At 42.0% G+C, this 17,739-nt stretch overlaps 1 protein-coding gene across 5 annotated transcripts in view; it reads right to left on the reverse strand.

Moving 5' to 3' along the window:
• The window catches only part of ltbp1 (latent transforming growth factor beta binding protein 1), a 349,362-nt gene that overhangs the window by 134,691 nt on the left and 196,932 nt on the right, over positions 1–17,739 (reverse strand). For all 5 annotated transcript variants that reach the window (XM_072580504.1, XM_072580506.1, XM_072580508.1 and 2 more), the window contains 4 exons: positions 16,032–16,274; positions 7,121–7,143; positions 5,266–5,356; positions 3,862–3,960 (listed from right to left, as the gene is read on the reverse strand). In XM_072580504.1, coding sequence (XP_072436605.1) covers positions 3,862–3,960; positions 5,266–5,356; positions 7,121–7,143; positions 16,032–16,274 — 456 coding nt within the window. The remainder of the gene's footprint in view (positions 1–3,861; positions 3,961–5,265; positions 5,357–7,120; positions 7,144–16,031; positions 16,275–17,739) is intronic.

Below are 17,739 nucleotides of genomic sequence, written 5' to 3' on the forward strand. Positions count from 1 at the left end.
AAATAACTTGAAGGATATCAAGATTAGTAATAATTCTTTGTCAAGAGCACAGTTTTAATAGATCCTGACGTTAATACACAACTTTTCTATATAGTATTTTTAATACAATAGAAGATCTAAAGATGTTTCACACAAACATTAATAAACAAAATTTGACGTGAAGGGCCATTTAGACAGATAAGAGCAAAGTAGCAAAGGTTGTCTTAACGAGGGAAGTGAGGAGGTGAAGGAGTTTAAAGAGGGAATTCCAGAACTCAGGCAGCTAAAAGTTTGGCCATCAGTGGTGCAGTGATTAAAACCAGGAATATTCAAGAGATCAGTATCGGAACAGTGCAGATATCTCAGATACTGGATTAGTGGTGCTGGAAGAGCACAGCAGTTCAGGCAGCATCCAACGAGCAGCGAAATCGACGTTTCGGGCAAAAAGCCCTTCATCAGGAATAAAGGCAGTGACCTACAGGACTTGGACAGAATACAGAGACAGGGAGAGACAACCTCCCAAAAAGATCTCAAATTAAAGAGGACAACAATGTAGGTTAGTAAGCACAAGGGTGATTGGGTGAATGAGACTTGCAAACGATGGGACACCGACTAGGAGTGTGTCAAATTGGTCAATTCTAGAGTTAACAAAGGCACAATTGAGGGTTTCAGCAATAGATGAGCTGAGACAAGGGCCCTGTCAGCTGATGGTATTGAAGTGGAAATAGGCTGCTTCATGATGGAGGAGACATGGAGTCAAAAACTCATCTTATTGTCTAAGATGAACCCAAGATTGTGACCCATCTGATCTATCCTCAAACACTTAGTAAGGAGGGGGATGAATTTGAATAGAATTTGGAGATAGTCCAAAGTCAATAGCTTTGGTATTCCAATAATAAACAGGAGGAAATAACTGCTCATCCAGTGTTGAATGTTGGATACACAATCTGGCAATTTAAAGACAGTGGAAGGGTCAAAGGCCATAGTGGGAAGATTGAAATGAGCTTCATTACTGATGCTGCAACTTTCAGATGGTGTTGAAGGGCCACATATAGTTGAGAAATTAGCTGTCTAGGCTCCACAAATAATGTGGTAAACAGAACAAGACTCCAAGCCCTCCAAGTCAAACAGCAGTTGCCTCTGCAATCTGTGTAATATTTCACTAGGCACAAGCTGTAACGTCCAACAATAACTCTGTGCCTACAATGTTCTGGTCACAGCTGTCTCCAGTTTTAATTTTACTGGACAAGAGTCATTTGCAAACACCTAAATACAGAAGGAACCTTTGTAAGACTCAATCTAATCTTTAAATAAACATTTCTGAGGATGTTTAATAGGAAACTAAATCCACTGTACTAATTTAATTACTTTAGTAATCCTGTTTCCAAATATAGAGTCAGACTTGCTTTAAACATCCTTCACCTGTTTAGCTGCAGAGAGACAATAATGAAAGCTGGAACACTCAGATTCGCTTTAAAAGCCAACAGACTATTTTTAGCATTATTTTAATTGTTAAAAAATCACATAGCAAGGGCTACTATAAAATTTCATAAGACAGTTAAAAAGTAACCCTTTCTTCACTTTTACTCACAGCTTCAGTTTCTTAGGAGTCTCCATCATCTGTACTTGCAATAATAATTGGGAGAGAGTGAAAAGTCACGTCCATCACTGGAGATTAGTTCTGACAAAATGACACACCCAGAGTTCATTTGCAAGCCAATTGATGTTGGCACTATCACAAGTCATAATGTTAAAAATCACACAACACCAGGTTATAGTCCAACAGGTTTGTTTGGAATCCCACTAGCTTTCGGAGCACTGCTCCTTCATCAGGTGGTTATCGAGGATAAGATCATAAGACACAGAATTTATAGCAAACGTTTAGTGTGATACAACTGAAATTATACACGCTGTGTCCTATGATCCTACACTCTACAACCACCTGATGAAGGAGCTGTACTCCGAAAGCTAGTGCTTCCAAATAAACCTGTTGGACTATAACCTGGTGTTGTGTGATTTTTAACTTTTCAACCCCAGTCGAACCCTGGCACCTTCACATCATAAGTCACAATTGTTTTGCTTGAACTTTGCTGATGTAGTTCATTGCTTTCTGAATGTCCTATTTTCAGTAACAAATCTTGTTCAAGTCACTCTCCTTTTATAATGTGACATGAATTTCATCTATTTACTACTTTCAGAAGACTGAATCATTTCCTTACTATGCCCAAAATACTAGCAATGGGGGAGGGAGAATTGTCTCGAAGAAGTGATCAGAACATTGAGTAGAGGAGTTGGGATGTCACGTTGCAACTGTATTCTAAAAGTGAGGCCACTGGCAGAATACTGGCAAAAGCTGTAATGTCCAATGGTAACCTCATTCTTGAGATATCCTACAACGTTCTGGTCACAGCTGTCTCGCATTCTGGTCATGTTTCCACAGAAAGATATGTTGTCAAACTTGAGAGGATGTTGAAAAAAATTTTTAAGGATGTTGCTGACTGGACAGTTTATTTTGTAGGGAAAGGCTGAAGAGGCTGGGGGTGTTTTCCCTGGAGTGCAGAGGCTGAGGGGTAACCTTATAAAAGTTTATAAAACCATGACAGGGCATTCATAGGGTGAATAGTCAAGGTCTTTTTACCACAGTGGGGGAGTCCAAAACTGGAGGCCATAGGTTTAAGGTGAGAGGGGAAAAGTTTAAAAAGGACCTGAGGGGTAGCTTTTTCATGCAGAGGGTGGTGTGTGTATGGAACAAGCTGCCAGAGGGAGTGGGGGAGGCTGATACAACATTTAAAAGGCATCTGGATGGGTACATGGATAGGAAGGGTTTAGACGGATAGAGGGCAAATGCTGGCAAATGGGATTAGGTCAGATTGGGATGTCTGGTCAACTTGGAATGTAGGGTGTGTTTCATTGTTGTATAGCTCAATGACTCTAAGTGAAAACAGAGCTTACAGCAGCTTGTGGAATTGGTGGTAGTGGTCAGTTAGCTCAGTTCACTAGAGATCTAGAATGTGATGAAGAATGATATAACAGTATGTGCTCACTCCCTGTAACAACCCTGGTCTGTCACAATTGTGCCTCCTCCTTTTATCGCAGGTTTGTAGATTGGTGCCCTCAAGCTATCCATATCTAATTAGCTCTCTCTAATGGACGGGATACATACGGCCCTATGTCAACTGTGAGTAAATATTTAAATTATTGGTTTTCACCTAAGCAAAATGACTGGCTTTAATGCATTCATTGAAAATTATCTAAAGTACAATAATATCCCCCAATTCATACAATCCAGCACAATTCTGCTTTGTGGAAAAAGTTTAAATGCTGCGAGAATAAAATTAAATCTTGGGGAATTAGCTCAAAGGAAGAATTTGGTTGAATCTTTTAACCCAGTGGGCAACGGATTTGTTGAATAAGTTACCAGGTGTGACCATTGAAGCGCTCTAAATTAAGAAATATTTGGGGGTATTTCTAAGGAATTTGAATTGAAGAATATAGTGGGAGGCAGATGAATGCTTGATCTCAAAGTTTTCATTCGAAAGCGAGTTTCCTCATTCCAATAGCTTTTCTCCATTTCTGACAGTTTGTAAATTTCACACTATCACCCGATCATATTCCTCTCTGGTCGAACCGGAATGTTCACAGAAATGAAATTTTCAGGAGTGGTCTAAACTAAAGCTTGATCATACAAGTCACCAAGATTAAGCTTCTTTATTTAGGTGATTGATGTTCCAACACAAAGGAACAAATAACTATGGCTTCTGCTAATGTAACTCTGGCACAGATAAGCAGAAATCCCAGTGTATCTGGAGGCTCCTGCAGAAAGTTATGATGGTTGGTCAGGAGGAGCCCCAAGTTAATCCCAGCGACTCGTGTTTACTGTACCTGCAACTTGAGTAGATGCAATGAAATGGGTCAGACTGGAGGTAGACACATCTGGGGCAATGTGGACCGGGTTAGGGGGTGAGGTTTTTTCCACCACTGCTGTTATAAGATAAGAACAAAATAAAATCTACAGGTCAGAATGCAAAGTAGCAGCAGTTCATTTTCACCTTTAATTAAATGTAGCTTAACTTCGCCAAGGGCAGCAGACTCAGCACGGGCAGGAGAGTTCAAACACGTTCTCACAGGTTAGGGTGAAGGTCACAGTCAGAGTTAGGATTGGGCACAGGGTTAGGCACAGGGTTGGGGACATGGACAAGGTCTGGGTTTGAATTAGAGTTCATAGTTCGAGTTAGAGTCAGGGATAGTGTTAGGGCTAGGTGTGGTAGAGTTCAGAGTTTGAGTTAGAGTCAGGGATAGTGTTAGGGCTAGGTGTGGTAGAGTTCAGAGTTTGAGTTAGAGTCAGGGATAGTGTTAGGGCTAGGTGTGATGGTGAGGGTTATTTTAAGATGGTCACCCCAACAATCAATCCTTGTGGACGACAAAAGAAAACTGTTGCAGGGAAAGAGGCCTTTTTACAATGTGCACCCAAACAGGATTCTCCTAAGGCTAGGTCTCAGCCAAGAACGGGAGCTGCCTCATCATGGTATATGTTGCTGGATTAATAATCCAGAGGCCTGGATGAATACTCTAGTGCCCTGGGTTCAAATGCTACCATAGCAGCTGCTTCATGAATGTGGAATTAAAAAGCTGGTCTCAGAAATATCATGAAACTGGCCGATTGCTTTAAAAATCCTACTGATCTACTCATTGGGGAGGAAAATCTGCTGTCCTTATCCAGTCTGGCCTACACAAGTCTCCAGAGCTTGCATTATACGTGTGACTCTGATTGAAATGGCATTCCACGGTAACAAACTGCTTGCAGTCTGGGTTCACCTGGACTAGAGCAGTTTGAGAGGGCAGCTCACCAGCACTTTCTCAGGGGAAATTAGGAATGGGCAACAAATACTGGGCACATCCCAAGCAGAAACTAGTGTGTTAACAGCACCCACACTGCCTGGGCTTTGCTGTTGTCCCAAAACAAATACGTGAGAGGAGACTTTGGGAAAGAGTGGAGGCAAGGAACTCCCATGCTCAGCTTGTCCTGTTAAAATTTCGCAATTTGTTAAATTAACATCTCAATCAAATTCCATTGTAGAACTGCAAGTAATGTTCATCACCCCGATGACGCTCCAAATACAGATCAGCAAATGATAAAGACAACAATCAACAGTTAAAAGCATCAAACAAACCACAAATAGAACAACGGCAATATCCACTGTGGCTACAGCTGCAAAAAGAGCGGGGTTGGGGAGAGAACAGAATCAATGCAAAGTGATAGTTGGTCGCGATATAAAGAGAACATACCAGGGTAGCCCGAGTTGATCTGGATGGTGGTAATGCTGGGCGATAGCTGGGGCAGGCCAGATTCCACAACACGCTCATCTTTTACAAGTTCCTAAATTTAATGAAAAGATGATGTTATGTTTCAATTTAAGGGCATTTTGATGAAAGGTTAGTTTCAAAGACTCGGCATTTTTATAAGAAAGAGTAAGAACGCTCTTTCCAGTGATTACTACATCTGAAAAAACCACTCTTAAGGTCAGGCACGACCACATTTAAATGCTACTTGCATGACCTGATCTGGTTATTGTATTTTTTGGATTCCTCAGGTTGTGACGGACAACTCCTTTGGTTTTGTCCTCCTCTCCCCCTCTTTCCCCTTCCCTTCAGAATTGTCTACCCCTCACCCTACTTCACTGCTCTGAATCCTGCATTACACTTCTGTTTCTCTCTTCCTCCAAATATCTCCTCCCTTCCTGAACAGTTGCCTTGTTATCCTCCACTTCTGTCTTCCTTTCAGCCAAACTTTCTATTTCTAATCTTGATTTCTTCTTCATTTTGGTCTTGTTTTTCCTTCCCTCATGTCTGTCTCTCTCTTTCCCTCCTTCTCCCCTTTTACTCTCTTTTCCCTCCTGCACTTTGGGGTCTCTTCTGCCTTTACTTTGAGCTCTCTCCTCCTTACAGGAATCCCTCTATCTCTTCTTCAGTACTCCCTCTATCCCTTCCTTAATTCCTACCTCTCTCCTGCCTCTTTACTCTCTTTCTGGAAGGAGTGAGGGTTTTGTAAACTGTAGAATACACAATCATCACTTGCAGGGTTGGTAGTTAAGTTTGGTTTGGATATTTCAATCTGACAATCCAGAGTTTATCAAATTAACACTCCGGCACTGGTTCAAGGTATGCCACTGTGTTTTTATTAAATGGAATTGGACACTGGCAGGATAGCAATAAATGATCATAACCTGTGGGATTCATGAGCAAACCAATAAACCAATAAATGATCATAACCCGTGGGATTCATGAGCAAACCAGAATGCAGTTCAAATACTTGTCAGCTTTTACTAACTAAACTAACAGTGACAGTTGCTTTTTTTTAAAGTTATAGAGGTTATTATTAAACTAGCATCCGAAGTTTATAGCGTGTTATGTCTAGGAGAAAGTGAGGACTGCAGATGCTGGACATAACAAGCTCAAGTATGTGGCTCTGGAAAAGCACAACAGGTCAGGCAGCATTCGATGAGCAGGAGAGTTGACATTTCAGGCGTAAGCCCTTCATCAGGAAATGTCAATTCTCCTGCGCCCCGGATGCGCCTGACCTGCTGTGCTTTTCCAGCGCCATATACTTGAGCTTGTTATGTCTGACTGGTTCAGAAAAATAAATTACCAACGGTCAGATTTTCCAATGGTGGCAGCATTGAGTGTCTACAATTGGGGATCTGAAAGCTGTTTTGTCCTATGCACATGCTCAGAGTATACCTGGGAAGTTTAAATACCTGAGGGACAGAATTCCATCCAGGTCCCTCTGAGAATATCTACCGGTGCCTGGATGGTCAGTGGCTGTATTTGTGTGAGAAAGAAACAAACTGCCATGACAATTTGTTACTGCAGTCTTCACAGGGAATGCATTCAGAGAGACACCTGCTCACAAAACTCTCAGCCACACACTCGTTGAACCTCCCACTATCACATCTGCTGGATGACTGTGAACTTCATTACACATGGGCATCTTGTTGCCCAGGTTCAATTGGCACCCTATCTTGAGAATGGATTGGACTGATCTTCATGCCTAATTCTGTGTAGCTAATGCAGTTAGAGAATTGAAATACTCATAGCGAACAGCCTGTAATTACAATTGTCATATTAATGTTGAGTAACCTACCTGTTCAGGTGTGCTGGTGGCCACTGGAATGAAAAGAGTTATAAGAAGAGATTAATTCAAGAATATCGTATAAATATCTAACATTAACACGTGCATAAAGGCAGTGTTTCTGTTCAAATTCTAGAAACTAAAGTGGTTTATTTGCAATTAATGATTTTGGAGAACTTTAGACTAATGAACGATTTAGAAAAGCAAACAGTTGAGTTCATCCAGATTGTGTTCAACCAACATAATATACACCTTCCCACCAGAGAGGGCACCAGACAGGGCAGGATAGCAAAACTGCCGGTCATGTCAGATGATACACTCCCTCCCAACCTAAAAAATACAATACAGTGGATTCTGTCACACCCAACAAACGGTGGCACAGTGGTTAGCACTGCTGCCTCACACCGCTAGAGACCCGGGTTCAATTCCTGCCTCAGGCAACTATTGTGTGGAGTTTGCATGTTCTCCCCATGTCTGCGTGGGTTTCCTCCGGGTGCTCCAGTTTCCTCCCACAGTCCAAAAATGTGCAGATTAGGTGAATTGGCCATGCTAAATTGCCCATAGTGTTAGGTGAAGGTTAAATGTAGGGGAATGGGTCTGGAAGGGTTGCTCTTCAGTGGGTCGGTGTGGACTTGTTGGGCCAAAGGGCCTGTTTCCACACTGTAAATAATCTAATCTAATCTAAATGTAGGCCACTCAGCCCTTTGAGACTGCCCCACCATTCCATAAGAGCATGGATGATCTGATTGTAACCTCAACTCAACAATCATATATATAATCTACAATCTTTTATCCCCTTGGTAATCAAGAATCTATCTCACTCTCCCTTAAAAATATTTAAAGATTTTGTATTCATTGCCTTTTGAGGAAGATTCACAACCCTCAGAAAATAAGGTTTCCTCATTTCCATTTTAAACTGGAACAGCTTTACGTTTTAAATGATGATCCCCTTATTCTAGATTCTCTCACAGGAGGAGCCAAATTTTTAACAAGCACCCGGTCAAGTCCCTTCAGGATTTTACAAGCTTCAGTAAAATCATATCTGAGTCTTCTAAACTCCAGAGGATATGGGCTTAGCCTGTCTAGCCTTTCCTCACAAAGCAATCTGCTTATTCCAGGGATTAGTTTAGCAAAGTCTTCTCTGAACTGCTTCCAACACATTAACATCCTTATGCAAGTATGGTGACCAGTATTGTACACAATGTTTACCCTCGGCTTAGATGACTATCGAAATGCCTTCGTTCTTAAAAAGGCTTCCACTTTTTCTATCCGTTCCCCAAATAACCCCATCAAAGTGTTATATTTCATTCACTGGGTCACTGTGCATTTATCATGTGGCCCTTTCAAATGTTCATATTTGCAATGCTCACAGCATTTGTGCAGGTCTCAAATATTCTACAACCTCAATGTGACGATGAGCAGTAGAGCTCCCCAGATAATCTCCCTCACATTTACCTCTCAAACAACATCACCAGAAAGCAGACCATATGATCATTTTAACAATATCTTTGCGAGGGCTTATAGTATATAAATTGACTGCAACTCTTCCTACATTATTACAATCATGACTCGACTTCAAACAAACAGTTCACTGTCTGAGAGGAGAACCGAGACATCGTGAGGTTGTAAAGGATACTATACAAATGCAAGTCTGCCTTTGACAATATTCACTATGCAAATAAATTTGTCAGATATGCCTTACCATTTCACCAACTTGTGCCAACAGAGTGGCTCCAATAACTAGTCAGGCTGTTACCATCACCACTTAGTGATGCCAGGGAGCAAAGGAGAAAGCACAAGCAGTAGATTGGGAAGCAATAAATTTAAAGACACCTTAATCAAAAGTGCCACTGCTAACTGTTGCAGAATCTCATATGTCCGGACCCAGAGATATGCATATGACTGATGATAAAAAGGTAACTTGTGCCATTTATTTTTTACTCTTCATAAGTAACGACTTAATGGGAAGATGCACCGACTGATCTCTGATGAGAGAGCCCCCTATCACAATCAACCACTTGAAATCTGGCATACCCCTCGTTACACTGGAGCTATTCTCAGTACCAGAAATTTGGCAGTCAGTGCTACATTGCCCTGAAAGTCCATCACTGCCTACATTTTCCAAACAGCATACTTGTTTGAGATGGGGAGAACCACAGGAGACTCCTGCACTATCTGCCTCCCTCTCCTACCTTTCCTGGAGGTAACCCATCTACCCGACTGTATCTTTGGTTCATCTCCCTTCCTGCAAATGCCATCCATCAAACGCCAGCTCCTGTAAATTCCTCATTGCCTCGAACTGCCACTCCAACTAATCCATGCAATCCAATGGGATTTGTAACCAAACACACTTCCTGCAGATATAATCATCAGTAGCATGGAAACTCTCCCTAATCTCCCACATCCAACAGGAAGAACACATCATGTTACCTACCAAAGGCCGGCCATCTTTGCAACTTAACCATCTACACACCCAGAAAATAGCATTCTTAGTGCTCCAAAATACTGTTCCAGGCTAACTTAGCAGCTATGTTTTATATATTTAAAGTTTAATCAAGAGACAGAGCTCAATAAAAATATATAATCAAAAAGAGCACACTATACTCACTATTGTAGATTCACAAAAAGAACTAGCCACTTAGCTGGCCCCCTGCTATGACCTTCTCTCACATGTTTCTCCAAGGTCAGATGTGAATTTCGCTCTTTGTTTATTTTCTTAGACAAACTCTGATGTCAGGAGGTACTTGAAATCAAACAGTAAAGGCAGTAGCTGTGAAGGTTCATTGCTGGGTCAGATAGCAGTGTAGGTTTCTTTCTCTGTTCATTCACTTCCCATCATGTGGTCACTGTCTTTGCCTCCCTTCCTCTTATTTTAAAGTGTCATTGTTTTGATCATTTTTTCCCCCAAGAGTTCCAAAATAGTGCATCAGTTTATAAAACAGTAGTTACCACTCCTAAAATTCGAGAAAATTAGCTCCAACACTGAAAATAGCTCAAAAAAGGAGCAGCACGTACAGCCACAACTTTTTACCATCCTCCATCTTGGATTACCCAGAATCCCCTACACATCAACCAAAATATTAAAATAGTGGACCCTGTTGGAATTCTTATCTTCAATTAATATTTGATTGGAGGCTTTTGGGTGCAGCCTGCCCGTTTGTCAGATTTTGCAACGTTTGTTAAAAAAAGTTGTGTCAAAATGGCAACGGCATTTTCCAAATTGGACAACAAACACAAGGGCAAATGTCATGCGGCATCCATGTTTACAGTAGATTGATAGAAATTTAGGGACATGAGAGGCCACACACCCCTTTACAGCACAAACCTGTTTTGGATTTCTTTCAAATAGTTAATACTTCCAGTAAATCTGAGCTACAGTGTGTATGGCAAAAGGGACCCTGATCTCTTTGCCATGAAATGACATGCATGTAACTGAGGCCACCTAAAACATCCAGCTTTTATCATTTCATACATTGCTGGTTTCGTGGTAAAGATAAACCATCAAATTTTAATGACCATCATCGACCTGTTATACGTGAGATATTTTACGGACGGAAATGTTCCTTAAAAAAGTACTGAACTAAAATGACTGCCGTGATCACCTGACCATAGACTGAGGCAGGTTCAGGAGAACAAAATGGAATAAATGAAAATGTCTGTACTGAAATTACTGTTTTATCTAAAGTCATTGAAACCAGGCAACTGAGTCAGGTTTCAAGAAGCTCAGATTGTATCTCCTATTTTAATTCAACCCGATATGGTAATATAATATATTGAAGATGAAGAGTTTGCTGGCAAGTTGTACAATTTGGAAAGTTAATGAAGCTAAACTCAGATATGCAATCAGAACTATATTTCAATAGAAGTTTTAAGCGGCACAGCAGAGAGAAATACCATGGATTATCAACAGCAATAACTGAAAACCTCTCTCCCTCAGTTAGTCCTTAGCATCTCAGAAGACAATACTCAATGGAAAAGCAAAGTGGTAATCATCCAAAAGGTACCTACCAAACGTCATCACTATTGAGGATACAAGTCAACCATTAAACGGTGGTGGTCCCAGGTTTAAATTCTAACAGCTCAGGGACTCTTAAAGACTTTTAGACCGTGTTGCTTTTATTCTTTCTGCCTATACCAGATGTTCTCCCATTTAAACTTATTACCTGTGTTAGTGGTATTTGATGTCACATTTTTAAACTCTTTTTCCTCAGGATTGGGGTTAGAAGGTAACAAAGTTGTTCTTTCTTCCTTTCAAGGAAGCCTTGTAATTAGATCCTTCATTTTGATTGAGTTAACTATCTTTAAATGGCAGGTGAAACAAAAATATTTGTTGCAATTGACCAAGAGGGGATTAAAAAGAAGGGAGCTGAATTATTCCTCCATACCTATCGTAATAACGTATACAGAATTTCTGATTTCACTGAAAAGAAAATACAGCAGCTTTCTGTAAAATTCGTTCCAGATTTAGAATGTTGCCCTTTTACATTTTCAAAGCATTAAAGCTTCTGCATTCAGAACAGATGTTCATCTCCCATTATATGGAATTAAATATAGTAACTTCAGTGTGGTAGATGTCCTTGGACAGTTCTTTAAGAGTCAGTGGACGTAAGGAAGGATAATTGAGGAGAGGTAAGCAGACATATGGCTAGAGGTAGACGTTAAGAAACCTTGCAAGTAGGCAGTGCAGATTCTAACCCCAGCAGTTCATCAGAGTGGGTCAGAGAGGGAAGGGTGGCCAAGTATAAAAGAGTCCAAAACAGAAGAATGAGAAGGCAAGATGTGATGTTATCTGGAAGAGGTTCCAAAGTTAGGTCAGCCAACAATGGCAGACATTACAGAGAATGTGTCAACATGTTAATGAGGCAAAAGGATGTATGTTCACGCACAGAATGTTTCAATCAAAGCAGAGCTAAGACCTTTCTAGTGGACTACCCCAGGGAATGTTTCCAGGAATGATGATATCTTTAAGCTCAATTTCGTTGAAATGCCAAAGGTTTTATATTTTTAAAAAATTGAAATTACCCTCTAGTGATAAAAATCTTGGCAATTATGAGTGTAATGTCACAGTAAGGCCTCATAAAAATTCCTCTGTCTGGGATTTCAATATAAGCATTGGTGTATTCAAAGTAGATGGTCTATGTTGAAACAGTAGAGAGCAAAATTTGAAACAAATGTGTTGAGTGTTCAGGCAATAATATTGCAAAGCAGAGGCTCAGCGCTGCATTGCACCTGTAGTTATTCCACATGCTAATATTTAGAGTCTTTGGGGAGATGGTGGTGTTGTGGTAATGTCACTCAACTACAAATCCAGTGATCCTGGCTACTGCATATGGGGACAGAGGTTCAAATCCCAGCATTGCAACTAATGCAATTGAAATTCAATTAAGTGTGGACTAGATAGCCTATGATACAGTGGTAATGTCCCTACCTTTGAGTGAGGAGGCTTGGGTTCAAGTCCCACCCAGTCCAAAGGTATGTCATAACCTCTCAGATCAGGTTGATTGGGAAAACATCAACCAGAAAGCTACTGAAAAGTCCAGCTGGTTCAATTATGTCATTGAGTCATACAGCATAGAAACAGGCCCTTAGGCCCACTGTCTCAATGCTGTCCAACAAACACCATACTACAGTAAATCCCATTTACCTGCCCTTGGTCCATAGCCTGCTATGCCCTGGGATTTTAAGTATTTGTTCAGATGCCTTTTAAATGCTGCCAGAGTATCTGCCTCCAGCACTCTCTCAGGCAGCGCATTCCATAGTTCTAACACCATCTGGATGAAATGCACTTTTCTCAGATCTCCTCGAAACCACTTACACCTCACCTTAAACCTATGCCCTCTGGTCTTAGGTATGTCTGCCACAGGGAAAAGATTCGCATGATCTAACCTGTCAATGCCGTTCATAATTTTGTACACCCCAGTCAGATCCTCCCACAGCCTTCTCTACTCCAGCCTAATCAGCTCCAGCCTAATCAGTCTCTCCTTATAACTGAGACATTTCATCCCAGACAACATCCTGGTGATTCTCCTCTGCACTCTCTCCAGTACAATCATGTGTGGTAACCTGAACTGGATATGGAATTCTATTTGCTGCCTAACCAATGCTCTGTAAAAGTTATAACAAGGCTTCCTTGCTCCTATATTCTCTGCCCCAGCAAATGAAGGCTTGCTCTCTTCAATATTAGAGTGGAGCTGGAAAAGCACAACAGGTCAGACAGCATCCGAGGAGCAGGAAAATCGACGATTCGGGCAAAAGCCCTTCTTCAGGAATGTCGATTTTCCTGCTCCTCGGATGCTGTCTGACCTGCTGTGCTTTTCCAGCACCACTCTAATCTTGACTCTAATCTCCAGCATCTGCAGTACCCACTTCTGCCTTACTCTCTTCAATACCCTGTCTACCTGCGCTGACACCTTCAGAGATCTATGGGCTTGTATATCAATGTCCCTTTGGTACTCAATACTCATTAGGGACTAATCACTCGTTGTGTAATTCCTTTTCTTATTAAACTTTCCGTAATACATCACCTTGCACTTATCAGGATTAAATTCCATCTTCCATCGCTCTGCCCAATTTACCAACTGATTAATATCAGGCTGCAGCCCTCATGATCAACATCAGCACTAATTTTCGTGTCATCTGCAAACTTACTGATTTTACCCTCTCTATTCACATCCAAGTCATTAACAGATCTAACAAACAGCAAAGGTCCCAGTACCAATCCCTGTGGTACACCCCTGGTCACAGGTTTCCGATCACAAAAACAACACTCCACCAAAGGGGCAAGTTGAGAAAGCAGGTCCTTCATGGTAACTTCAGCCAGTGCAGGAACTGAACCCCCTGCTGTTGGCATCACTCTGCATTGCAGATCACCTGTCTAACCAGCTGAGCTAACCGACCCTATTTATAATTGAAGTAATTAACTCCAGAAATGTACATGAATGTAGAAAATTACTGGAATCGTTTTGTGGTAATCCTGAAGGATGGGGTCCCAGCCAGGAATACACCTCCTAAATTTAAAACAGGCTGACTTTCGAGAATCTTTGTGGATGCTGTGCTGAGAGATTCCTGGCAAACATCCATCCAGAATGGCCTGGAACTGATTGGAAGGGCAAATATTACTGGGCACTCAGTGGCTGGAGGGAATAGCAATTGCCTGTGGAATGACCAATGCCTAACACATTGCTGGCTGGCCTCCAAACACAGAGGTTGGGGAAAGAATTAACATGACAGCTCCCAGATGTTGTGTTTGGAATGTCACTGGAGCAAAGCTTGGAAACTGCAAAGAGGCCTCAGAGCTAATCCCGTGAATTGAGCGGCCAGCTACTGGGCACATGATCAGAGAAGGTATGGAATCTGCTTCTCAACACTCTCAAACAGTCTCGGATATGTCAGACATCCAGGACTCCCTTTGTAGTGGCTGTGACAAGGTCAGCCAGGTGGATCTCATCGAATATGAGTTCCCTGATCAGGGCTGTTAACTGGGTCCAATCAGGGAGCCCTGGCTGACAGATATAAACAGGCATATCAAAGGTTCGGTTCACTCTGAGAGCTGGCTCTGAGGGAGCTGGATCAGTGTGAAGGACTCTCCACATGTAAATAAAGAGTGACTCAGTGATGGATACTGACCTCTGTAGAATTATTTCACTCTTGATGGAGGAATTTACCTTGAACTCAACCATCAACACTTCCAAATACACTCCCCCCAAAAAACACTCAGGACAAGCACAAAGCAGAAGTTCTAAAAGATACACATTAGACACGGCAGGGGGAAGTTATGAAGGTCAAAACATTACGTGTAGGGAACTAAACTACTCACTCTTCATTTCAATTTTCTCTAGAACATTGTTGCAGACACAATGGGCCAAATGGCCTCTTTCTACACTGTAGGGACACTCCATTCTGTCAAGATTAGATTACTTACAGTGTGGAAACAGGCCCTTCGGCCCAACAAGTCCACACCGCCCCGCCGGAGCGCAACCCACCCATACCCCTACATTTATCCCTTACCTAGCACTACGGCCAATTTAGCATGGCCAATTCACCTGACCTGCACATCTTTGGACTGTGGGGGGAAACTGGAGCACCCGGAGGAAACCCACACAGACACGGGGAGAACGTGCAAACTCCACACAGAGAGTCGCCTGAGGCGGGAATTGAACCCGGGTCTCTGGCACTGTGAGGCAGCAGTGCTAACCACTGTGCCACCGTGCCGCCCACGGTGGACCAAGATTGAGTGAACCAAGCAGGTTAAAGATTAAAAAGATGGATTCAGAGAGCCCAATGGGTGGTGTTGAGTCACTACATTATGCGAACATTTTGAAAATCATCTGGAGACAATCCTACCAATCCTATTCATAAATTCCCTCTCCATGTATCACAGTAGCAGCAGAGGCTGTTTCTCAGGAAAATAATTACCCACAAACCAATGAACAAGTTTACACTGTCCAAACAAGGAAACTTTAATGCAGGCTCTGACAATATAGAAAGATTATAGAAAGTACATTTCCACCAGGGAACATAAACATAGTTCATTGGAAAACATGGAAGTCAAGTTACAGCCTGGAGATATCATGCATGTGTGTCCATTTACCTCGAACTATTGAACAGCAGACAAAACAAGCTTAGAGGAGTGCATTAATACCTACAAAGGAAGTTAGACTCAAAGGATGATAATTTGCCTGCATCTTAGCTGTGTACCTGAATATCTTTGATTAACACAAAATAAATCTGGGATTTAAAATTATTAACTGACTCAGAATCAACTGCTACTTGCAGCAACATTCCACCACCCTGTCCCGTGGTTCCCGGTTCCCAAACCAGTGAAGAAAATGTCTTTCTTTACCCACGTTATAGATTCCACTTACTATCTCCCAAACGTTGATCAAAACACCCACAGCTTGCTTCTAACTGAGAAGCTGCTTACCTTCTGGTATTAACACCGCTGGCTGTTGAGTCTCGGTTGATGGGAAAGCTTCTAAGGGCTGTTGTTCTGGTGGTATCTTTGCCGGAGTAGGTATCGGATCAGAGTGTTTAATCTCAGGATGAGTCATGGTCGAGTCAGGACGCTTCTGCACTTTAGTTTCAGACCCAGGCTTGATAGTCACCTTCTTGAAGGTTTGACTAACATGGTAGCCCATTCCACCAGGGCAGATTTGCTTGAAGGCAGCTGTTTTGGACAACACAAAATACAACATAGCATCATTTAAATTACTCCAGCTTACGCACAGATGTATTTGCAATGCTGACTAAACATTTAGAAATGTTTTCTAAAGTCCTCGATGTTTGGAATTTTCACAGCTAACTTTTCAAATGCCTCAAAAAAAAATGAAGCTATGATGTAAGTGTAGCAAAGTAAAAGGTGGCACAAAATTAAAGTCCGAGATCTTTTGATCAACCTGGCCATTGAGTGTAAACCTGCAATGCCAATGGCTGGCAGAATAAACATGACATATTTCTGGAAAAGCGCAGCAGGTCATGCAGCATCAAAGGAACAGGAGAATTGACGTTTCGGGCATAAGCCCTTCTTTATGCCCGAAACGTCGATTCTCCTGCTCCTTGGATGCTGCCTGACCTGCTGCGCTTTTCCAGCAACACATTTTTAAGCTCTGATCTCCAGCATCTGCAGTCCTCACTTTCTCCTGACAAATTTCTGGTCAACATCTGGACCTAAGAATTTTGGAGCCTCTACCGTCACAGTCCATAGCTCCAGACTGCAATATGCCTGTTTCCAAAGCAACTCAGACTTCCTGAGAGAACTGTAGCCTACCAACCTCTGACACATTGACAGAGAGACATTAACAATGTGTGACAGATCTTGTTATGCATTCATTCTGATAAGAGGTGTCTTGTTCTGGATCATTCTACCTGGAGTCTGCCAAATTGTTGGAGACCGTTTTCATGTAGTAGCAGAACTGAGAGAGAGAGACTTTGGGAAGGGTTTTGGCCCAGAACAGGGTGTGGAAATGGACGTGAGCTGGGGAGCAGTTTTGTACGGCCACCTGGCAAAGCCAGTTTACTGGCACCATCCTCCTCTTCGCCTATTTTGCCAGAGACTGAATTGGGTCATCCAGCTACATGACCCCGAGCAATGGGCAACTCTTTAAAGCCAGTAAAAGCTAATGACAGCCAACTGGACCTTTCCAGTCAGCCTTAGGACAGCCTTCATACACTGCATTGGGAGTGCAACGGCTACTGTGGATCTAGAGGCACATGTAGTTCAGATCAGATAAGGATGGCAAGTTTCCTCCTCTAAAGGACATTCATGAGCTAGATGTGTTTTTATGATTATGACTACATGGTTCCAGTAGATTCATTTTGAGTTTCACATTATATTGAATTCAAATTCCACCATCCACCGTGATTGGATTCAAACGCATGTCCCCAGAACATTAGCCTGGGGTTGTAGATTACTAGCCCAGTGACATTACCACTACATCAGTGCCTGCCCATTCACAACAGCTCCCTGCTCCTGGGACCCCTCCTATTGGACCTCTAGCTTCCGATCTTTAAATGGACAGTATAGCCTCTTGCCAGTAGTTCCTCAATCCAGACAAAATTGTGTCTGTTCTGAAGAAGGTTAACTGGAACTGAAACAGTAACTCTGCTCTCTCTCTCTCCCACTCTCTTCCTCC

Source organism: Chiloscyllium punctatum, chromosome 11 (assembly GCF_047496795.1).
Source record: "Chiloscyllium punctatum isolate Juve2018m chromosome 11, sChiPun1.3, whole genome shotgun sequence".
In the NCBI taxonomy this organism is placed as follows: Eukaryota; Metazoa; Chordata; class Chondrichthyes; order Orectolobiformes; family Hemiscylliidae; genus Chiloscyllium; species Chiloscyllium punctatum.